The 25,478-nt window shown below is 41.7% G+C and overlaps 1 protein-coding gene and 2 long non-coding RNA genes across 3 annotated transcripts; 2 read left to right on the top strand and 1 right to left on the bottom strand.

The window, feature by feature from the left end:
* The first annotated feature begins 7,884 nt into the window (after nucleotides 1-7,884).
* Nucleotides 7,885-9,974, top strand: LOC121396124. The gene is made up of 3 exons (XR_005962844.1): nucleotides 7,885-8,264; nucleotides 9,366-9,437; nucleotides 9,714-9,974. It is a non-coding gene; the product is annotated as an uncharacterized LOC121396124 (long non-coding RNA).
* Nucleotides 9,975-11,023: 1,049 nt separating this feature from the next.
* On the bottom strand, nucleotides 11,024-24,133 carry zdhhc6.S (zinc finger DHHC-type containing 6 S homeolog; the record flags this gene model as incomplete). Its single annotated transcript, NM_001093493.1, is given in 12 exon segments — nucleotides 11,024-12,478; nucleotides 13,268-13,314; nucleotides 13,740-13,885; nucleotides 14,641-14,682; nucleotides 15,229-15,396; nucleotides 17,339-17,392; nucleotides 20,722-20,883; nucleotides 21,459-21,618; nucleotides 22,195-22,286; nucleotides 22,371-22,771; nucleotides 23,336-23,438; nucleotides 24,123-24,133. Coding segments are annotated over 10 exon segments (1,233 nt in total). The 3' UTR covers nucleotides 11,024-12,377.
* LOC121396187 lies at nucleotides 12,407-19,857 on the top strand. The gene is made up of 2 exons (XR_005962873.1): nucleotides 12,407-12,532; nucleotides 19,160-19,857. It is a non-coding gene; the product is annotated as an uncharacterized LOC121396187 (long non-coding RNA).
* Nucleotides 24,134-25,478: the final 1,345 nt, after the last annotated feature.

Raw genomic sequence — 25,478 nt, 5'->3', positions numbered from 1 at the left:
TGGGGGCAGGTAGCCTGTTACACACCTCAAAGCAAGATCAGATAATCCTAAAGATGTTTGTGTCTCACAGTGTATTGGCACAACAATTTAAAGGGGAACTTGTACTACTTTTTACATTTGCAAAACGTTTACAAAACCTAAAACATTTTTAATAGATAATGGAATGTTTTTGACAGGCCGAGTTCCCTTTTAGTGATTTATTTCTCAGCTCTTCCTCCTGATGTTTTCACTGTCTCGGACAGGGTTGAACAGGCACCAATACTGGCCCCAGGAGAACTAATACAGGGAGGCACATAAAGGGTTAAATCCCAATGTTCCGGCGGTGGAAGCAAAACTTGAATCGGTTGCTTTATAGATTATACGGCACATTTAACAGCCTTTTTGCTAAAGGAAAACATTTTGAAAATGATAAATCTAATATGAGACAATAGAAAACAGTGTATCACATAAATCCAGAGATTTCAGGGAAATACAGACACAGCAGTTACACTTGTACCCAATAAAACATGGAACAATGCAGAAGCCCAAGAGCCTTATTATATTGAGTATAATAAATTGAGTATAATATATTGAGTATATTAAATTGAGTATAATAAATTGAGTGTAATAAATTAAGTATAATATATTGAGTATAATAAATTGAGTATAATAAATTGAGTATAATATATTGAGTATATTAAATTGAGTATAATAAATTGAGTGTAATAAATTGAGTGTAATAAATTAAGTATAATATATTGAGTATAATAAATTGAGTATAATAAATTGAGTATAAATTGCCAATAAACAAACTTCCAGGATTCTCCACAAACACCAGCACAAGTGATCCAGTTGCACAAGAGATTCCTGCACTAATTTCCCTGTCCTTTATTCTCACACTCGTTACTATTTACACTACACACGGCAGCAAAGTCGCAAAGACACTCAATACCAAAATACTATTGCTCTGGGACGCTAAAATGTTATCGTTTCTTTCATTTACTTATTTTTCTATTCAGATCTGGTTGCTAGGGTAAATTGGTCCATAACAACCAGCTGCTAAATGTCCAAAATGGCTGAATTAAAAGCTAAATCATCTTAAAACGTTTCATTTGGCTTTCCTTTTTTATTGAAATTTTTTTATTGAATTATTTCTTCTGATTATTTCCAGCTTTCAAATGGGGGTCACTGACCCCATCTAACAATAATTGCTCTCTAAGGCTACACATTTATTGTTATTGCCACTTGTAAGCCACGCCCTGTCAGGTCACAGGGAAGGGTTACAGCAAAAAGGACCACCCCCAGCTTTTCTATGTTCCCCTGCAGGGGCGGGACTAGAAGAACAGCTGCTATTGGCTGCCAAATTGCTGGGGTTCCCAAGAAGCAACAATCATTTATTTTATTAAAGGGGTGGTTTGCCTTTAAGTTAACTTTTAGTATGTTATAGCATGCCCTATTCCTACAACTTTGCAATTGGTATTTTTTATAGTTTTTTAATCATTTGCCTTCTTCTTCTGACTCTTTTCAGCTTTCAAATGGGGGTCACTGACCCCATCTAAAAAAAACAAATACTCTGTAAGGCTACACATTTATTGTTATTGCTACATTTTTTTCCTCATCTTTCTATTCAGGCCTCTCCTATTCATATTCCAGTCTCTTATTCAAATCAGTGCATGGTTGCTAGGGGAATTTGGACCCTAGCAACCAGACGGCTGAAATTGCAAACTGGAGAGCTGCTGAATAAAAAGCTAAATAACTCAAAAACCACAAAAAATAAAAAATAAAGTCAATTGCAAATTGTCTCAGAATATCACTCATCTACATCATACTAACAGTTGATTTAAAGGTGAACAAACCCTTTAATTAAAAAGTGAACTACTCCTTTAAAGAAAGTGATAGAGTAAAGCAGAGGGGATGGAAACATCAAAAACAGGGTGTAAGAAAAGAAGGCGACTATATGACCCTCTAATAGGTTACGGGTGAGACCCCCACCTTGATATAGTAACTGTCCAGCAGAACCTTAACATGTTTAACTTGGAAGACAGAAGGGAGAGGGTGGATATAATAGAAACAATTAAATATATTAAGGGAAATAACTGTATTGAGGTGGGAAATATATTCTGGCAGCACAAGGAATTAGGGGGACACAACACAAAGAAGGACAGAGGAAAACAGGAAGGAAACATGATTACACAGTTTATTACAGAACAAGGGAGAGATACAGGGAACTGCCTTCCTGCAGGTGTGGTGGGAACATAAAAGAAGGAATTCAAAAGCACATAGAAAAGTTATCACAATGATTTTAGTTAAAGTAATACATATTATAGTACTAAATGCTAATATATATTATAATATAATTATATAGTTTATACAGTAATATTATTAACATTGTAATGAATTTCTGCAGCACTAAATTGTTTCACAAGTAAGAACCAACAGTGCAGAGAACATAAACAGACGCTGCCTCTCAATGGCATTTATACAAGTTGCCTGGAATGACACTTGGGCAAAAACAGTTTTGGGGATGAGTTCCCCTTTAACTACAACTCAGTACAGGTATGGGACCTGTTATCCAGAATGCTCGGCACCGGGCGGTTTGTAGATAACGGATCTTTCCATAATTTGGATCTTCATACCTTAAGTCGACTAGAAAATCATATAAACATTAAATAAAGCCAATAGGCTGGTTTTGCCTCCAATAAGGATTAATTATATCTTAGTTGGGATCAAGTACAAGCTACTGTTTTATTATTACACAGAAAAAGGAAATCATTTTTAAAAAATTTGGATTATTTGGATAAAATGGAGTCTATGGGAGACAGCCTTTCTGTAATTAGGAGCTTTCTGGATATCAGGTTTCCGGATAAGAGATCCTATACCTGTATATTGATTTATCCTGGGACTGGTACCATAAAAGCTGTCGCTGAACACTCAGCTCAGTTAAAGAGAGAAGGGGAATGTCCCACAATACTCACCTGGAGGGAAGATCTTTATTCTTTAAACTGAAAGTGGAGAATGTCGACTGATAATATAAATCAATAGCCCCGCCCCCATTGTGTCCTCAATGGAGGAAACACTTCAGATATGTGGAAGGAAATCCCCAATAAGTGGCTCTTAAAGAACATGAAAATTCCAAAAAAAAAGGTGGTGAAGAGAAGGAAAACCCCAAATGCAGGGAGGTAATTGGGTAATGGTTAAATAACCCACTGTACCTGGGTTGACATAAGGTGACAAATTAAATTGTAAGCTCTGTTGGGTAGGACCCTCTTTGCCTCCGGTAGTGCTCAGTACTTGGATATGGGATCTGTATGTTTGATGGGGATTTGATATGTTGCAATGTGATTGTAGAGCACAGCTGGGATATAAGCCTAGTTATTGTGATATCTGCCCAAAATTGATGAAATCTATTAATCCTAAACCATCTTCAAAATGTCTCAGCCTTGTGCCTTTATATGGTCACAGAACAACCCCTCAGTGACTTCTAATATCCTTATCATTTACAGTAGGGGGTACATTATCCCTTATAATACCTGAGTGATACTCAGAGTTCCCTGTATAACTCAGCCTGCAGCCTTGTGCCTTTATATGGTCACAGAACAACCTCTCAGTGACTTCTAATATCCTTATCATTTACAGTAGGGGGTACATTATCCCTTATAATACATGAGTGATACTCAGAGTTCCCTGTATAACTCAGCCTGCAGCCTTGTGCCTTTATATGGTCACAGAACAACCCCTCAGTGACTTCTAATATCCTTATCATTTACAGTAGGGGGTACATTATCCCTTATAATACTCCCTGACTTGTTTAACAATATGTGTCCTTTGCAAGCATGGTTGCCCAACAATGTATTATGTATTATAATGGCAAAATAATGTGTAGCTGGCCGTATCCAAGCAACAATACAGCAGAAATTCCAGGCAATGTTGTCAAAGAAGATATTTTATATATGAAACATTTACAAAAATAGTTTCCCCTTTTCACCTCTTGTTTACAGTCAAATTAGTTATAGGAAATGAATTTACATAAATTGTTTTCTATTCATTTTACAATTCTAATACTGACTGTGCAACAGCAGTGCCGCCTGCTGGGTTCTCCTTGTTGTTGTCAAACAAAATGGGATCAGCTAAATTACTGATTCAGGAAGCGTCTTTTAATGTTTCTCTACTCAGTTCTATCATTCCTGTCACATGACTGTTACTATAGCAGGGTGACACCCCAATGTTTCTATATATCTGTAACCTTGTTATGAGCTAAGGGGGCCCAGTCTGAAGGTCAGTTAGGGGGAGATTTGGGGTGAGTGTTTATTTGTACCCTGGGTACCCCTGGAACTATAGCAGGGTGACACCCCAATGTTTCTATATATCTGTAACCTTGTTATGAGCTAAGGGGGCCCAGTCTGAAGGTCAGTTAGGGGGAGATTTGGGGTGAGTGTTTATTTGTACCCTGGGTACCCCTGGAACTATAGCAGGGTGACACCCAATGTTTCTATATATCTGTAACCTTGTTATGAGCTAAGGGGGCCCAGTCTGAAGGTCAGTTAGGGGGAGATTTGGGGTGAGTGTTTATTTGTACCCTGGGTACCCTGGAACTATAGCAGGGTGACACCCCAATGTTTCTATATATCTGTAACCTTGTTATGAGCTAAGGGGGCCCAGTCTGAAGGTCAGTTAGTGGGAGATTTGGGGTGAGTGTTTATTTGTACCCTGGGTACCCCTGGAACTATAGCAGGGTGACACCCCAATGTTTCTATATATCTGTAACCTTGTTATGAGCTAAGGGGGCCCAGTCTGAAGGTCAGTTAGGGGGAGATTTGGGGTTATATCATTCATTACTCGGAGATTTATGTAGGGAATGAAGGGAAGGCAGAACTGCTCTAATAACATTTTTCTTTCACTTATGAAAAGAGATGGAAAGAGCACAAAGTATTGAATTCCCATGGGAAACTGTTGGTCTACTCAGATTGTCCTAAATTACTCCATTAAACTGTATTTTCTATTTACTGCCACTGATTTACAGGAATTTGGAGTGTCCTCCAGAACTTGACCAGATAAAGCCCTGGACGGTACAAGGCTATGAGGTCTATCATCTATATGGCGATATTTAAAGAAAAGCATGAATATTAAAATTCCATTTTTTAATGCTTCTGTAACTGTATTTGTTAGTTTTGGTTTATAGATGATGTTTTTTCCCTGATGGATGGGGCCACAGTGGTCCCTGAGAAATGAATTTAAGCCAATGACAATATAAATTTGACGGTGAGATTAGTCCCTGCCCCGAGCATTAGCCCCCCAGAACCCCAGGCAGTAGGTAACAGCAAAAAATTAAAGTGTTTTAAAGGAATGACAATATAATGTAGCGTTACCCTACACTGTACAACTGGTGTGTTTTCTTCAGAAACACTATTATAGTTTATACAAGCTGCTGTGTAGCCATGGGGGCAGCCATTCAAGCACAGGATACACAGTAGATAACAGATAAGTACTACTATAGTTTATATAAACAAGCTGCTGTGTAGCCATGGGGGCAGCCATTCAGGCACAGGATACACAGTAGATAACAGATAAGTACTACTATAGTTTATATAAACAAGCTGCTGTGTAGCCATGGGGGCAGCCATTCAAGCACAGGATACACAGTAGATAACAGATAAGTACTACTATAGTTTATATAAACAAGCTGCTGTGTAGCAATGGGGGCAGCCATTCAAAGGAGAAAAGGCTCAGGTTACACAACAGATAGCAGATAAGGTCTGTCTGTGTAATGGTGTTATCTGTTATCCATTAGTTAACCTGTACCATATAGCCATTTTTCAATTTCCGCCATTGCTCCACAGCAGCTTGTTTATATGAACTATAGTAGTGTTTCTGAAGCAAACAGATCAGTTTTACCAGAGCAGGGCAACACTACATGATATTTTCATGACTTTAAAACACTTACTTTTTTTGGTGTTACTGTTCCTTTAAGTAATGTAAAAATATAAATACAATTATGCACATTGAGCTGTTTGTATATAGTATGTATAAATATACTTTGGAGCTCCCATATTGATCCCTTAAACCAGTGCTATCCAACTTCTGTGGTACCAAGGGCCGAAATTTTTCCGAAAATGGAAGCCAGTGTTGACTACTCCCTGTTTTTAAACCACACCCACCTCGGGCTGCCAGTTGGACAGCCCTGCCTTAGACAGTACAGTATGAGGGTATAGCTTATTGTGTGCCCAGAACATTCCTTCTCTGTATATTTGTATTTATACATATGGGAGGAGGAGGTGCCATATTGATTCCCTTAGACAGTACAGTATGAGGGTATAGCTTATTGTGTGCCCAGAACATTCCTTCTCTGTATATTTGTATTTATACATATGGGAGGAGGAGGTGCCATATTGATTCCCTTAGACAGTACAGTAAGTATAACTTATGAGTTGCAAGGTTACCATCCAAAAATTGCCAATATTTTCTGTATTTTTTAATTATTTTAAATATATATCTTAGCAAAAATATTTTAGTAATGAAAATATTATATTGATTGTGCTAAATCATATTAAAAAAAAAAACCCCAAATCTGTAAATCTTTCATTTTGTTTGGCAGAACGGAACCCTGAAAATAGTTGACAGGAAGAAGAACATATTTAAATTTGCGCCGGGGGGAATACATTGCGCAGGAGAAGATAGAGAATGTGTATGTGAGGAGCTCACCTGTGGCTCAGGTGTTTGTACATGGAGACAGCCTCAAGGTAAGAAGGAAAATCAGTCCCAGGCTCCAGGACATCTCATTATATTTTTATATTTCCTAAATAAGGGTTTCCCACTTTCCATTGCCTCCCACCAAGGAAAGGACAAGGAAAAGACAAGGAAAGAACAAGGAAAGGACAATGTTTAGGGTATCAATCAGGCCAAATGATCAGAAACGTAGAATATTGGCAAGGGTAGATGCATACACCATATGGCAATAGTATGGGGGCACCTGTTGTTGGGAGTTGCTTTCATTCAGCCACAAGAGCATTAGTGAGGTTGAGCAATCGTGTTGTGGATCAGGCTCACAGTTGGGGTTTCAATTCATCCAACAGGGGTTCAGTTGGGTTGCCCCTCTCTTTGCTGCTATAACTGCCCCTATTCTTCTGGGAAGGGTCCCACTAGATGTTGGAACATTGTTGCAGGGAGTTGTTACTGGGAGTTGGTTCAGCCACAAAAGCATTAGTGAGGTTGGGCACTGATATTGGGGATCAGGCTGAGAGTTGGGGTTCCAGTTCATCCCACAGGGTTTCAGTTGGGTTGAGGTCTCAGTGCAGTCAGGTTCTTCCCGTCTCAGCAAACCCATTCTGTAGGGACCTGGCTCTGTGCATGGGGGGCATTATTGTGCTGAAACAGGAAAGTGCCCCCCCCAAACTGTGCCACCACACAGTAACAGAAGGTCCCCACTTGCAGACAGACTTGGGGAGGATGTTTAGTTGAGACGTTACATTAATGCCTGGTGGTTATTCTTTAAGTCAGTACTTCCCAAACTGTGAGGTTGGCCCTCCTGGGGGGCCTGGAGGAATAGTGAGGGGGCTCAGCCAGGGCCATTAAGGGTAAGAATTGAAGCAAATGCCTCGATTAACCTGGACAATCCACTTGAAGGTTAATTTGGGTCAGAAAATAAAAAAGCTTAGGTTTGTGCTACTGCCACATGACAGCAAATATCTATGGTACTACTCAACAAATAAGTATTAAATCAAAAATACGAAAATATGATAGAAATAATGAAGGAGAATACACTCACAGTTCACCTCAATCCCAAGGTGCAAAGACCAAAAACACTGTATCCAAAAAGGATCTGAGGATCTCCAAAAATAAAGAAAAAAATGTAAAAAGTAGAAAAATTTATTAGGACATGAAGACCCAACGCGTTTCGTGCCTATTGGGGCACTTACTCATAGGCTGAGTTTTGGGTCAGATACAACATATTGATGGGACTCCAATCTTTTCCTTTACCTCTAACCTTTGCCATTAGCTGAAGGGGCCGCTGAAAAATGTCTGGACCTCCAAGGGGACGTGAATTGATAAAGTCCAACAGACACAGCCGGAGGGTTTTTTTAACTCCAGGATCTCCTTATAGTGACAGTAGAATATTACAGTAACTTGTATAGTAGTGACATTATTTTGGCTCTTGTGTTTCATTCCAATAATTGTGTTTCCTCCAGTCGTGTCTTGTTGGGATCGTCATTCCCGACCCTGAAGTCCTTCCAGACTTTGCAGCTAAACTTGGCTTGAAAGGATCATATAATGATCTGTGTGACAATAAGGTGAGTTACCCCCAGTCTGTACTATTTCCTACCCCTCCTAAACCTAAATCTATCTGTCTCTGTCTGTCTGTCTATCATCCTTCCATTGTATATTTATCCATCTATCTATATCTGACTGTCTGTCTATCTATCTATCATTTTATCTATCTATCTATCTATCTATCTATCTATCTATCTATCTATCTATCTATCTACTATCTATCTATCTATCTATCTATCTATCTATCTATCTATCTATCTATCTATCATTATCTATCTATCTATCTATCATCTATCTATCTATTAATCTATCTATCTATCTATCTATCTATCTATCTATCTATCTATCTATCTATCTATCTATCTATCTATCTATCTATCTATCAATCAATCTATCTATCATATATATCTGTCTATCTATCTATATATCATCTATCTATCTATCTATCTATCTATCTATCTATCTATCTATTATCTATCTATCTACTAATCATCTATCTATATCGTTCTATCTGTTATCTATCTATCTTTCTAGTAATGTTATCAACCAGTCTTTTAATGATCTATATATATTTCTATCTATCTGTCTATTATTAATCTTCTGTAGACCTATTTATCTATTAATCATCTATATTTTAGCTATCTTCCTATTAATGATCAATCTACCTATTGATCATCTATCTTTATATCAGTCTGTTATTAATCATCTACCTATCTATTAATCATCTATTTCTTTGTCATCAATTTATTTGTCATCTATCTATTAAGCAAGCATATATTTATCTATCTTTCTATTAATGATCTATTAATCATCTATATTTCTATTGGTATAGTATTAATCTTCTATCTATCTATCTATCTATCTATCCAGGTCTGGACTGGGAGTCAAAATAGGCTCAGGCATTCCCATTACAAAGATGCCCAAACAGGTCCCAGCAGCCCACTAAATAGTGACTTTCTATGGCACCTGATAGCAGCCCCTCTGGCATTTGCCAGAACCCACAGATTGCCAGTCCGGGCCTGTATCTAGCTATCTATTATCTATCTATCTATCTATCTATCTGTCTATCTCTATCATTTTATAAAGGAACAAATCATGGGAAGTTGTGTTTCTCCCATCAGGCAGTGAAGGCGGCCATTCTACAGGACATGATTAAATTGGGGAAACAAGCAGGACTGAAGTCATTTGAGCAGGTAAGAGACACAATCTGGGGTCAGGACCCCCTTACCCATCTCTCAGCACACGGGGTGAGTAGAAATACAAGTGGATCCTGGTTGAGATCTAGTAATAGAACAGAGTGGATTCCTGTCTCCTGGGCAGAAGTGTCAGCCTTGTTGCCTCAGTCCTTTTCTTCACTTGGTGGACAATGTGCTTAGTCCTGTACAGTCTCATTATGTTCCTTATACTTCATGTGACTTAATTAATTCAGTCAGATTGCCAATGAAAATGTTGCTCTTGCACTGATACAGGTGAAGGATGTCCATGTGCATTCGGAAATGATGACGGTTGAAAACGGTTTCTTGACTCCAACCCTGAAAGCCAAGAGAGCCGAGGTGGCCAAGAACTTCCAGAGTCACATTGACAATCTGTACCAGAGCCTCAATGAGTGACGCTGCCCCCTGCTGGTCGGATTGTGATTTCTTATGGAAGTTCATTGCTCAGTGTTTCCATGGGAGGTTCCAGTGGATCAGTCACCCTGACAACCTCTAAAGACATTTGTGTAACTATGGATGCAAAATAAAAGGGGTATCACAGCCTAAACAGGAGGTCTAGGGGCAAATCCTTTCCATAAACATCTAGAGGTGAGGAAGAAGAAGTATGTACTGGGGAGCCACAAAACTGGGTGTGTATAAAGAAAAGGGATGAAAATAATAAATATTGTGACTTTTTCGGAATCAATTTATACTGTACATTTTTCACAATAAAGAAGAAAATAAATAACATGAGGAAAACTCAATGCCTGGTACCTCTCTGTGTTATGTTTTTTTTAAAATTATGTTCTTTGCCCCTATAGTGTATTTCTCCTCTCTTACCCATCTGTCTCTCTATTCCCCAACTTCCCTCTCTCCTCTGTCTCTCATCCCCTCTCCTTTCCTTTCCTCCCCAACTGTTTGGCCTTACTCTCCCCCATCCTCCCTCTTCTCTCCCCTTCTATATTTCTCCTCTCCCCCATTTGTCTCTTTACTCCCTAACCCCCTTTCCCTTCTCTCCTTCTGTCTCTCATCCCCTCTCCTTTCCTTTTCTCCCCAATTGTTTGGCCTTACTCTCCCCATCCTCCCTCTTCTCTCCCCTTCTATATTTCTCCTCTCCCCCATTTGTCTCTCTACTCCCTAACCCCCTTTCCCTTCTCTCCTTCTGTCTCTCATCCCCTCTCCTTTCCTTTTCTCCCCCAACTGTTTGGCCTTACTCTCCCCCATCCTCCCTCTTCTCTCCCCTTCTATATTTCTCCTCTCCCCCATTTATCTCTCTACTCCCTAACCCCCTTTCCCTTCTCTCCTTCTGTCTCTCATCCCCTCTCCTTTCCTTTTCTCCCCCAACTGTTTGGCCTTACTCTCCCCCATCCTCTCTCCCCTTCTATATTTCTCCTCCCTATTTACCTCTTTACTCCACAGCCCCCTTTCTCTTCTCATCTCCTTTCCTATCGTCCACAACTGTTTGGTTATGGAGTAGAGAGAAAAATGGGGAAAGTCCAACCATTGCTACTCTCTGTCTCCTGTTACCCCACTGGGCTGTTCCCTCCCTGCAAATGCAACAAATGACTTAAAAACACTGACAATTGTTTGTTTCTCATTTTATTAACAACAAAGAGTCTGGTTATTTGTGAAAAGATTTGGATTCAGTTCAGCTACAAAAAAATATTTGGAGAAAAAGCAATAACAACACAGGGATGATTAGGGAACAACAGATAAATAACAGGACTTGTTTGGAGTCTAACACATACACAGGTTGGGGGAGGCTCATTAACAGTTCAATGTCTTTTGGCAGCACAAGTTGGACCCCACAAAGTAGGGATATGTAACCCTGTAAACAACCTGCTCTTGTTATACTACAACTCCCACCCTACACTTGGAATACTGGCAGTTGTAAATGTAATAAAGCAACAATTGGAGGTTTCTACACCCAGAAGAAAATCGTATGAGTTATGAGATCACATGATGTGTAATGTTAGCTGTAACTGGGAATGCAGCATGAGTGCAACTGGAGCCTATTAAAAGTGACGTGAAAGCACAAAGACTACTATTTCCTTTGTATTGAGTTCCATTCCATTCCTTTCCTTAAAGGACAAGTAACACTGTGTGGGGTAATTTTCTTCAGGGCCCATCTATCCCAGTGAAGTCAATGCATTTGCCCCGTACTGCACGGCTATCACACATTTCTGTATCATTTATGCCCAGGGCAGCACAAGGGATTCCAGGGGCTGCTTGTCCTGGAAATAAATGTTTATTTTTCTTTTCAACCCAAATGAACATGATATGATGCAGGCAGTAGTTGTAACTCAACCCCCTGCAAGCTACCATTAGAGTTTCCTAGTCCCACCCCTTTTGCATGAGTTACCGACCCCCTGTAAGATGTCATCAGTGTCCCAGACCCACCCTTGAGTAATAAACCCCCTGACCCATTCCCTTGTAAGCTTCCATCAGCATATTCTAGCCCCGCCCCTTGCTTACCTACAAGAGACCCTTTCCCCACCCCCTGTAGGCTGCTATAAGAGTGTGGTAGCCTAAACCCAGCCCCCGTTTTAGTCCCAGTTAAAGCTCCAGTCTGCATGCGGAGTCCATACAGCGCTCCCTTTGGTATCAGTGCAGTTGTGGCTGTGAGGGACACCAGGCATGTGAGCTCTTGGGCAGAGTAATGTGACGTTCTTCTCCAGTGCAGAGATCAAAATCGTTCCCAATGTTACAGTTCTGCTTCCCAAATCAGCACGGCCATTTATTAACCTGAAGCATTGAGAGGGTTGGGCACAAAGCGTCTCACCTGTAGGCTGCCTCGTCCCACTTACCTTGGAAGCTTTCAGGTAACCAGTAACAAGTGCCCAACCTTCAGGGGTCCAATAGCTCATTAATTCTCTGACTGTATCAATCCATTCCCAGCCTGTTGTGGGACCATGTACCGAGTGCAAGCTTCTGGAAAGGTTATCTGGTTTTCTTCTCGTCATCTGATTGGTCAGAACCAGAGTCTGAGACACATTTAACAACGCACCTCCTCGGGAACCAGCCTCTCACTCGTATTCCATCTGCAGAGAAAGGGGATAACCCCCCCGGGACGTTAAAGTCATTGTTCTCACCAGGTAAATAGGCTAATACACATCCGACCCGAATTTAACTTGCTGCACCACTTGACCTGCAGGAGGTTTTCCTTCCATCTGGGCCAAGAACTTACATGTATGTTGATCATTTTGCTAAGCCGCCATATCAGGTGTGGCTGGTTTACCTGCTTCTGAAATGTTTTCATGATTGTTCCCCATTAAATAGGACTCAGTGGGGGTCATTTATACACACTGGGCAAATTTACATCTGGGCAGTAACCCATGGCAACCAGTGATTAGAATAAGTAAAGAAAACATCTGATTGGTTGCCATGGGTTACTGCCCTGATGTTAATTTGCCCAGTGTTTATAAATGACCCCCACTGAGTCCTATTTAAAGGGGAACGGTCATGAAACCAAGCAGGTAAACCAGCCTTATGGCAGAAGTACAGCACACTGCCACCTGCTGGTCATCCACACCTTGCTTTATCTTTACCTTCGCATTTATATGGGCCTCAATCCCTAAAATGATTTAATAAGAAACTCCCAGAATCCTTAGCTAAACATAGGAGGGGACAGATTAAGGATTTATTTCAGGGATACCCAGCCTATGTTTGCTGCTCAGTCCCTTGCTGGGGGCTGGGGGTCATAGGTTGGGGACCCCTTATGTATTATATATTCTACAAATGCCTAAGAATGAGGGACAATGAAGGTCTGGCTGTCCCACTGGATAACTGCTGGGGACTCCCCTCATCTTTTTGTTTGATTTGTCTCTTACCTTCTGGCAATTCCCCTTCAAAGAGTTTATCTCCATACAGCCAGTGCCTGGGGAGAGAAAGAGCACAGACAGACAGAGGTTTATCCCATGCACAGTTACTTTTAGCCATTTATATGAAGGGGAAATTCACCTTTAAATAGCATTTCAATGACAGCGCACAAGGCTGAAGGCTGTAGAACACCGAGGTGACTTCTAATATCCTTATATAATACTTAATCATTCTATCCTTATATAAGCACTGTTTCTAGGGATATCATTTACAGGATGGGTCTTAAGTATTATATATTTAATATAAAGTATAGGAATTCATTATATATATTTATATTCTATTTATTGGCCTGTTCCCCATCTGCATTATAAATGTATGGATCCCTAATGGGAAAGCGCGAGACAGGGGTTACACATACTGAGCCTTCGCCCATAGGCATGATGGGACATTTGAGCTGATTAAAGGGAAAAGCATCCCACTTACTTTAACCCCCTGGTGGCTAAAACCAGATCCCCTTTGTGAAGCTTCATGCGAGGTTCCTCAGTGCAGGGTGTAGAGAACAGAGTCCGGAAGCCTTTGGTGAGGGGGCAGCAGGCACCGCTATATTCTTCCACTGCTCTGTAGTGCACCTGGTATTGGATAAGCAGGTAAGTGGGCATGGCAGCTGCTCTCTTCTGTCTACCCTCATACTTTCCCACCAAAGTCTTTGCATTTGTAAATACTGGGCCACATGTAGCCACTGGTGAGTTCCCCATTTTGATTGGCCAGCTTTCACATGTGGCTCTGCACAGACACAGCAAAAATCTACCACTGGAAATGGAAAATGGCTTTGCTGAGAAACTGATTGGGTTAATAGTGTGACCATTCCTAAGAGCTATAGCTGCTATGTACAGTCCTGCGCGGGTCTGTTTTCTTATACCCATACCCCCAACCCTCAATTTCCCCCACTGATCCGCTACCCTATCTGACCTGCAATAGGCCAACTAACCTTCCGACCGGGGACATGTGAAACCGGAATGATGTCACTTTGGAGTGGCAGTGACGGCACTTCGGTGCACAAAAATAAAAAACTACCAGAACCACAGGGGGGATGGGAAGGATCAAGCCCGGACATTTGTTGGGTACTCAGCAAAGTTACCCGTGGATTGTCCAAACACCCAGGGAATCAGGGAGTTCATGCCCGAAACCTGGCCACTGCAGGTATTCCGGAGGTACCTGAACTGGTGCAGGATTCTACTGCAATGTCTGCCCCCTAGAGACCAGGGGTGAGGGGTGATACTACAGCTTCAGAATAAGAAGTAATATTTACATACAGGAAGGAAGGGCACACTCACGAGTCCCCATGTGATCTGACAGCAATTGTAATGACTGAGTGTGTACTCACACTGCGCACTCTCTTGTCTGCCTTCTGCTTCAGCTGCTCAATCTGTTAAACAAGAGGACAGAGCTGTGATTGACTGGACAATGTGACACTGAAATGACTAAAATGCTAGCATATCTATAGGGGATACCAATCTATGTGTAACTGCCCTGGACCATATTGCTGACTGTTGGGGGTGTCCTGCCAAGCTGTAATACTGACCAGTCTGGGGTGATATGCATAAAGGCCGGTGCCCTGTATTACTGTCTGATCTGGGGTAATTGTACTTTATGATAATGGCATCGGCATTAATATTAATATTACTTTATATTTACACATCCCACGCTTTACTTTATTACTGGATTGTGTAGAGAAACTGTGCATTTCACTGTAACGCTCCCTCTCTGGGGCAATATAACAAAACCCTTGGAACTGCACTAGCACAGATCATGCACAAAGCCCAGAGCACTATTCTTGGCCAATTAAGGGTTAAAGGCCTAAAATGTGCACTCTAATCTGGGGTAATATCCATAACCGCCCTCCTTGGCCAATCTAGGGCAATATACACCTCTCAGCAGATAAACCTCATTCAACACATTTTTTTTACATTACCGTCAGAGTAAATGGGTGACATCCCTCTCGCAACTTCCATTCAATCCCGTCCCCCTCGGGTGATCCAGCCCAGGTGAACACTTGCCGAAAATTCTTCCATTTGCTCCCCAAATCATATGGAAAAATGAAAGTCTCATCTGTCTGATAATACTGGATCCTGTCTTTGGCCTGTTGGGAAAACAGAAAAATTTGGGTGACTCCAAACTGCCTCATCTGTTATTGGACTATGGTTCCCAGCAATCTGCAATAAGCTGTACTCTCATAGGAAATCTATTTGGCACCTCCTCCCATATGTATAAATACAAAAATACAGAGAAGGAATGTTCTGGGCACACAATAAGCTATACCCTCATACTGTACTGTCTAAGCAGGAAATCAATATGGCACCTCCTCCTCCCATATGTATAAATACAAATATACAGAGAAGGAATGTTCTGGGCACACAATAAGCTATACCCTCATACTGTACTGCTAAGGGAATCAATATGGCACCTCCCTCCTCCCATATGTATAAATACAAATATACAGAGAAGGAATGTTCTGGGCACACAATAAGCTATACCCTCATACTGTACTGTCTAAGGGAATCAATATGGCACCTCCTCCTCCCATATGTATAAATACAAATATACAGAGAAGGAATGTTCTGGGCACACAATAAGCTATACCCTCATACTGTACTGTCTAAGGGAATCAATATGGCACCTCCTCCTCCCATATGTATAAATACAAATATACAGAGAAGGAATGTTCTGGGCACACAATAAGCTATACCCTCATACTGTACTGTCTAAGGGAATCAATATGGCACCTCCTCCTCCCATATGTATAAATACAAATATACAGAGAAGGAATGTTCTGGGCACACAATAAGCTATACCCTCATACTGTACTGTCTAAGCAGGAAATCAATATGGCACCTCCTCCTCCCATATGTATAAATACAAATATACAGAGAAGGAATGTTCTGGGCACACAATAAGCTATACCCTCATACTGTACTGCTAAGGGAATCAATATGGCACCTCCTCCTCCCATATGTATAAATACAAATATACAGAGAAGGAATGTTCTGGGCACACAATAAGCTATACCCTCATACTGTACTGTCTAAGCAGGAAATCAATATGGCACCTCCTCCTCCCATATGTATAAATACAAATATACAGAGAAGGAATGTTCTGGGCACACAATAAGCTATACCCTCATACTGTACTGTCTAAGGGAATCAATATGGCACCTCCCTCCTCCCATATGTATAAATACAAATATACAGAGAAGGAATGTTCTGGGCACACAATAAGCTATACCCTCATACTGTACTGTCTAAGGGAATCAATATGGCACCTCCTCCTCCCATATGTATAAATACAAATATACAGAGAAGGAATGTTCTGGGCACACAATAAGCTATACCCTCATACTGTACTGTCTAAGGGAATCAATATGGCACCTCCCTCCTCCCATATGTATAAATACAAATATACAGAGAAGGAATGTTCTGGGCACACAATAAGCTATACCCTCATACTGTACTGTCTAAGAGAATCAATATGGCACCTCCTCCCATATGTATAAATACAAATATACAGAGAAGGAATGTTCTGGGCACACAATAAGCTATACCCTCATACTGTACTGTCTAAGGGAATCAATATGGCACCTCCCTCCTCCCATATGTATAAATACAAATATACAGAGAAGGAATGTTCTGGGCACACAATAAGCTATACCCTCATACTGTACTGTCTAAGGGAATCAATATGGCACCTCCTCCTCCCATATGTATAAATACAAATATACAGAGAAGGAATGTTCTGGGCACACAATAAGCTATACCCTCATACTGTACTGTCTAAGGGAATCAATATGGCACCTCCTTCCCATATGTATAAATACAAATATACAGAGAAGGAATGTTCTGGGCACACAATAAGCTATACCCTCATACTGTACTGTCTAAGGGAATCAATATGGCACCTCCTCCTCCCATATGTATAAATACAAATATACAGAGAAGGAATGTTCTGGGTGTATACACGTTTAAGAGCTTGTGTCCTGTAATGAGTTAAACCCAATTAAATAAATTACGAATCAGATGTGCACTTACCTTCTCCTCTATCCATGACTCAATGGAAGTTTTATTTCTGAGAATGACTTTCATCTATAACACAGAAAAGAAAGAATGACAGATTAGCACAACGGTGCTCCTATTGTCCCGCTACCCACTTACTGATTATTTACGTTGGTGTTGGCTGCACATTGAATACACCGCAGGTTGTGGTTATGTGCATTAAGCCCAGACTGAAATTGCCCCTTTGTGCAGCCTGATCTTGCTGTTCCCAGCATGGGGCAATTCTTTACTCTATCATTTAAGTGGCAGGGGGCAAATCAATAGCTTTGTAATAAAGGCATCAATGGCGCACGCAGGGCATCATACAGCAGCTCCTGAAATCCATTTTTAGAGCATTTGAAGCCAAATCTGATTCACTGACAGTACAATGACATCCGCATGGCTGGAGCTGCTCTCTACCCTGATTAAACACAGAGTTTTCCTTTGTATAAAGCAGCCGCTTTTCCATGGAATGAGGAGCTAATTAACTCACTGGGATCGACGTACGCTGAGCCCATTACAGGGAAATGGCGTCTCCGGGCTCAGTGATCTGCGCAGTTTAAGGACAATAACACAATACGGGACAACATCAGTCAGCGAGGGCCCAGCGGGTATCTGGATACAGCAAGGACTACGTTGGGGGTTAAAACAAATATTTTATTGAGTGGTAGAAAAGGCTGCAGAAGGGCACAATGCTGCTAATATATAACTATATATATATATATATATATATATATATATATATATATATATATATATATATATATATATATATATATATATATATATATGTAGCATTTTGGTTGTCCCCTTCAGTGGCCCTAAACTGCAGCTTAAGTTTAAATCATGTAGAAATTCCTAAGCAATAAGTGGCTGGGGGGGACACTTACCCTTCGGGGATCTGATCCTCTTAGAGCAGGGGTCCCCAACCTTTTTTCCCCCGTGAGCCACGTTAAAAAAAAGAGAGAGTTGGGGAGCAACAGAGGCATGCAAAAACTTCCTGAGGTGCCAAATAAGGGCTGTAATTGACTATTTGGTGCCCCTGTGTGGACTGGCAGACTATAGGAGGCTCTAGTTGACAGTGCGCCTGGTTTTCATGCAACCAAAACTTTCCTCCAAGCCTGGAATTCAAAAATAATCACCTGCTTTGAGGCCACTGGGAGCAACATCCAAAGGGTTGGAGAGTAACATGTTGCTCGCGAGCTACTGGTTGGGGATCACTGTCTTAGAGGGATAAAAGCGAAGTCAACTGAAGCCCAAGCCCTCACCCTTACCCTCCCCACCATGTTGCTCTGATGGCACTTGGGAACCCTCCTGAATTCCTGTACCTGCCTAAAGGGTAACAAACACACAAATATACAAACGTCTGCCAGGGTCACTTAGGCTGGCAGAGTCACTTACTCCCTCCCTCACCCCATTGGGAAGTGATGGACTGGTGCTGGGGAATAATCCTTGGGTGTCAGACTATCATGGTTTCCTCTCAATCTGACAATTTGTATGTGTTATAAATACAGATGGAATAATCAGCACTGCAGAGTATGTTGGTGTCAGGACTTACTGAGTTTCGAACTCTGGACTCTGTGCAGAACTATCCATGCATTTAGATATTGCACCACTGGAGGTCCTTAGTGTTGTTCCCCTATGAGTTCTTCTGCTTCATCTCTCCATCTGTTTTTCCTTATTCAATCCTCCCCTTTATAAGCCTGCCCCTGACCTTTGCCCAGTGCTTAGTCATTAAGCTGTTTCTGTGATCTTGCCTCTGGTTCCTGTGACTTCTGATCTTCTATCCTGTTATCATGACTCTCCCTCTGGTTCCAGATTTCTGCCTTGTTCCAGATTCCTAGTCCTGTTCCAGGTCCCTGTCTTGTTCCAGTACTCCTGTGTCCCGCCTAGCCCTGCTCCTGGCCCCATCCTTCGACTTTGCTTGTCTGCCTCGACTCTTTGGCCTGGACTTTGTCTCTGCCGCATTCTAAGTATTTCAAGTTTGTACATACATTCTGAGCACTTTTATTTGTAATCACTTCCCTAAGTTTATTAAAGTTTCTTTCGACGTTTATCTGATCCCAGTACTACTGTGTATGGTTACACCCAGGGTTACCCAGTTTTTAGGCTGGGTTCTTCCTGGTACTCCATGGCAATTCCTCGGGGAAGACGTGACAGTTGGTGCTTTAAAAATACTTGTTAAGAATGGGCACTCTGGTTGTGATTGATTAGAATTTTACTTGGTATTAATAGATTGATTTTCATCTCTATGGACAAGGGTCATGTAGCATTTATAGCTAGATATACTTCAGTTCCACAAAGATACAGGGAGTTCAAGGGAATCGGTACAGGTCATTTCACAGATGTGCAGAGGTACAAGAAGGGGATGGATGGTGTTTAGCAAGTGACTGCTTCTTGGCGTCGGGAAGGAATTTTCCCCTCTCTGAACTATAGAGAGGCTTCAGAAGTTTTTTTTTGCCCTTCTTTGGATCCACTGACAGGATTTATAAAAATAAATAAAGTTTAACTTGAAAGACGTGAGTCTCTTTTCAACCTAAGTTACTACGTAGATGTAGGTTTATCCTACTAGTCTACTTTATTGAATGCTTACATTCGGCTGCCCCACTTTCTGCTTGGGGTAATTTCAGAACTGGGTCTCCTAAGGGCCCCTACATTTGCAATCTATTGGGATACAAACAGAGCTGCCATCAGAAATCACGGGGCCCTGTACGGACAGAAAGTCTGGGCCCCCTGAACTACAAGCTCCACCGACAAGTCCACCCATACCCCAGTAAAAAGGCAACAAAGACATGAGCACAAAAACAGCAAAAAGTTTTGGCCAAAGGATTATTAACCACCACTTTAAGGTAGACTCTTTAAGCAGGTACCTACACTAATCTAAATTGCACTTAGCTTTAGCATTTCTAATGTACAAAATTAAAATCATTTGTTAAAAAATTAACCATTGGTGGCCAGTGTCCCCTATACAAGTAAAGAAAAATTTGTGGTCAGGGCCCCCCATAAAAAAAATGGTGGCTAGGGCCTCACATGATAAAAAAAAAAAACATTGGTGGCCATGGCCCCCCATGAAAGTAATATTGGTGGTAAGGGCCTCCATAATACAATTGTTTGTGAAACAGTTTGCTTCTTACTCAATTGCTGATGCTGCGGAGATGCCAGAGACATGACTGCCAGTGTGAATTGTAGTGAAACCGCTAGTCTGTTACAGTAGCACTAAATGTAGCTCACAAGTGGCATCACTGCCCCCCCTCTCTCTAGGACTGGTGTGAAACTGTCACCCTCCCTGTATCTATGTCACACTCACATCAGCAGCCAAAATCTATGTTCTCTATATTATACCTTATATGTCCTGCTTGTATTCAACTGTATTCTCTTACCTGAATGAAAAACAGCATTCCCACAGCGATAGTTGTGCCTAGAGCCAATCCCAGTGCAAACAAGGTCACAGCAAATGCAGCAATCCCGAATGGAACGATAGGAGTGGGATCTTGCAGAGACATACTCATGTCTATCTTGACGGAATTCCAACCAAATGAGATCTTGCAGAAACAATACAAATGTTAGTCTGCAAATACATATAACATAAAACTATGGCAGCATAGGTATTCCCTGTACTAAGCACAATTCAGCAGGAACATTCCCCTAAGTTTGTTCATAGTCTGTACAGAGAGATCCCAAAAAACTATGGCAGCATAGGTATTCCCCTGTACTAAGCACAATTCAGCAGGAACATTCCCCTAAGTTTGTTCATAGTCTGTACAGAGAGATCCCATAAAACTATGGCAGCATAGGTATTCCCCTGTACTAAGCACAATTCAGCAGGAACAGCCCCTAAGTTTGCTCATAGTCAGTACAGCGAGATCCCATAAAACTATAACAACATAGGTATCCCCCTGTACTAAGCACAATTCAGCAGGAACAGTCCCTAAGTTTGCTCATAGTCTGTACAGAGAGATAACATAAAACTATGGCAGCATAGGCAGGAACAGCCCCCTAAGTTTGCTTATAGCTGGTACAGAGAGATACCCTAAAATTATGGCAGAATAAAAGTGACTCACACAAGGACAAGGCAGGCTACATAGAGAAGGTTCAGCACACAGTGCCAGATACTTACCCTGTTGTACAGCTGTGTGTACATGGTCATGGTAAAGATATAAGCAGCATGAATGCAGCCCAGAGGGGCAAGGAGCAAGAAGAGGGTGAAGGACGAGTGGTTCCAGTGCCCACAGCAGTTATTTATCCATGGACAGTGATGGTCCATTTTCATTACACACCTGAAAGGGAACGGACAATCAGCAAACCCAATCTGAGATATGATCATCATTTCAGTGCAGTATCCAACAAGCTGCTCAGGTTCCCTTTTCTGTTAGTTCATGACAATTTCTGTGGATAGGCAGCTAAGGGAAGTGCAGTCAATCAATTTGTATGAATCAATGAATGTGATCAATAATAGGAAAACACTATGATTTAGCACCAGACCGTATGAAACACATAAGGCGGAACACCACAGGGTCTTCATGTATATTATATTTTTGATATAGAATTTTGAATAAAATTAATTTTAGTGGAGTAACCTGGGTTACGGGAAACTTTATGTTAAGTTATAGACTTTGCCCTTGGTACTGGGGGCTGTTTCCCTTTTACTTTGCCCCTTTTTTGACTGGCCATGTATATTTTGGATAATGGATATCATTTAAAAGTGAGCTGCAAAATCTAGTTTGGTAGGTTTGTAGGGGTGATGTGGCTATGGCACCCGTGTACTAGATATGTAGATAGAACACTGGCCCTTTATAACGCCAGGGAGTTTCTGGAAAAGTCTAATGGAAAGAAACAGAGCCGATGGGCAGTACCTGTTGCATTTTCGGCAGTGATGAGAGCGCGGTGCTTTGTACCCCTCACACACTTTGCAGTACTGCAGGTAAGCACAGTCCTGAGTTCTCTCCTGCAATCAGACACAGGGGGGTTAAAATCAACATCTGCAGTAAAACACAACTAGTCTGCGCTTGATACAAACATTCTGACTTACCGGTTTCCAGCCCCGTGGGACGAGGCCTGGTCCAATAAACATCGCATTGAAGTAGTTGTACAGAATCATTACAGTCCAGTTGACCAGAGTGAGGAAGTTGAGGCTCCCACCCAGGGTATCCAGGGGCCAATACCACAGAATAGAGTCCAAGATGGCCATAATGGAGCAGATTATAATCACTCCCAGGGCAATGATTGGGCCCCAATGAAACAGTCTCTTTAACTCCCGGAGGGTCTCGAAACTAATGAAGGAAACCAACATGACTGCTGGGCTAGTGATGTCTCGCGTGAGACTGTGGCACTTGTATCCGGTTAGGTCACTTGACTGCTGCCAGTTTCCATGTCCTCTCATAAATCATAATTACACTGCTCATCATTCACCCATCCCTCTTCTGTCTCCTGCTGGGGGAAATAAAAAATAATAAATAATAATTATAACAATGTGTGTTACATTCAGCAGACTGCCCCTTTAAGTGAGAAAAAGCATGACTCTGATTGGACACGCATGAATTTAAAGGCCAAGTAAGAAAGTAAACGCCTTAAGGACAAAACTTGGACTTGCTTTATCTCTTCTGGCCACTAGAAGAACTCACTGGCAATTGCTTGGCACACAAAGGGCACAATCCTGCACTTTCTAATCCTCTCTGTAGCGACGCTGACAGTCTCTTCCCCAGCTAAATTACAGGCTACACCCACAGACAGTGTCCCCACCCTGACATGTCTTATCCTGAGCAGCACAGAGATGCATAAAGGGATACACCTTTAAATTAACTGTTAGTATGATGTAGAGAGGGATATTCCGAGAGAATTTGCAGTTGGTTTTATTTTTTTATTATTTGTGGATATACTCTTCAGAAAGGGGTTGTTCACCTTTAAATTAACTGTTTGTATGATGTAGAAAGACATATTCTGAGAGAATTTGCAATTGGTTTTCATTTTTTTTATTGTTTGTGGTTTTTGACTTACTTCGCTTTTTATTCAGCAGCTCTCCAGTTTGCAATTTTAGCCGTCTGGTTGCCAGGGTCCCAAATTCTGGAATATGAAAGACTGGAATATGAATAGGAGAGGCCTGAATAGGAAGAGGAGTAAAGAAAAGTATCAATAACAATAAATGTGTAGCCTTACAGAGGATTTGTTTTTTAGATTGGGTCAGTGACCCCCATTTAAAAGCTGGAAAGAGTCAGAAGAAGAAGGCAAATGATTAAAACACTATAAAAAATAATGCAGACCTATTGCAAAGTAGGCAGGAATAGGACATGCAATAACATACTAAAAGTTAACTTAAAGGTGAAACACTCCTTTAATAAAATAAATTACATTTGCTTCTTGGGAACCCCAGCAACTGGGCAGCCAATGGCAGCTGCTCTTCTAGTCCCGCCCCTGCAGGGCAACATGGAAAAGCTGGGGGAGGTCCTTTCTGCTGTAACCCTCCCCTCTGACCAGACTGGGCGTGGCTTACACGTGAGGCAGCGTGTCAGCTTGAGGGAGTTGTAGTTTAACAAGAATGTGTTACAATTCTCCCTCTTCTGCAATTCCAATATGGGTTTGTGTAGGTGAGGGAAGGTAGTTCCCCCCAGTTCCACGCTAACGGCTGCTTGGGGTTAGTTGCCCTTTAACCCTGACCTCTCGCTGCTGCAATGACACTGGGGGCGCCCGGGGCTCCATTATACTGCTGGGAATGGTCTGTATGGCGGCTACAACACTCACCCTCTGTTACACTCCCCGGGGCCCCGCTCCCCTGTGACCCCTTTACCTTCTCCCGATTCATTCAGTGAGACAGACCGCAGCACTTCCGGGTTGAGCAACATCTAACGCAGTCTGGGCGGAAACAACTGCAGTGGAGAAACGTTCCCACCCCCAAACTCAGGAAAGAGCTAGGGAGGGGAAACATGTACAGTGAGGGGACATATTTGAGGCTGAGCCTGCTAGTGAGGGGAAAGGTGGGATAACTAAGGAGAGGGAATATTTGTGGGTGACACTGGGGGTGAGAAGCTCAAGGAGACTGGGGAGACACCCCAGGGGACATCAGGATTATCAGGTCTAATTTTCAAAACCAGCCAAAGAGCTACAAAACCAGCCCAAAAGTAGCCAAGAGGCATTTCAAAAGTAGCCCAAAATAACCCAATATGTGCAGTGAAAAAAGTCTAAACAAATAAACGAATACATGTGGAAATACGCCTTTTTCAATTTTCACTAATTTGCACATTTTTCCGTGAAGCAAAATGGGAAAGATTCTCCCCCTTCACTAGGGGCTTAACTACAGAGGGGACTGCCATGAGTCCCAAATACAAATACAATTTCAATAAATATTGGTAAAACAATTCAACCCATAGACATTTTGGTGGCCAACAGATTTTTGCCACAAAATTGTCTGAAATTGAGGAAAGTCATCGAGAAATGCGAGAATACGAGAGTAGAGAATCTGGTAACACCCGACTTCTATCTATACAAGTCAGTCCCATTGCATGCTGGGTATTGTAGTCTTACATTCAACTTGGCAGTCGGCAAATTGTTAAACAAAAACTACATTACCCAACATGCACTGGGAGACGCAGGTTTGGCGCATTAGGGCAAGAAAAAACTTTGTCTGGTTTCCAAAGTACAAACCATCCAAAGGACCAAAAAAGTTGCTCAAATCCCTACCATGGCTCTTTGTACTTTCAAAACCCACCTGGACTTTAAATTAGTCGCTCAATTTGACTGGAAACCCTGAGGGCCCCCGGCACCTCCCCGCACCTTCCTTCTTATAGTGGGGGCACGAGGGGAGCAGGGAGGAAGGTCGGAAGCAGTAGTAGGTTTTGCAGAGGGACCAGGTTTAGGCCACCGAGTGTCGGCTCCCATCGGGTTTTCCCAGTGTCCTGCTGGACCAGTCTGACCCTGGGCGTCTGTGCACTTGAAATGCCAGGGCCTAATTGAAATCCCAGTCCAGACCTAGGGAGAGGGTTCTCCAGGTGGAATACAGCGCTATTTTATGGACTCTGTTATGAAAGGGATGGCTCTCATTTAAATTAACTGTTAGTATGATGGAGAGATTGATATTCTGACACCATCTGTAATTGGTTTTCATTTTTTTATTATTTGTAGTTTTTGACTTTATATTCAGCAGCTC

Source organism: Xenopus laevis, chromosome 7S, assembly GCF_017654675.1.
Source record: "Xenopus laevis strain J_2021 chromosome 7S, Xenopus_laevis_v10.1, whole genome shotgun sequence".
In the NCBI taxonomy this organism is placed as follows: Eukaryota; Metazoa; Chordata; class Amphibia; order Anura; family Pipidae; genus Xenopus; species Xenopus laevis.
Note: the sequence above shows the minus strand (reverse complement) of the source record. Positions and strands in the feature narration are given on the sequence as shown.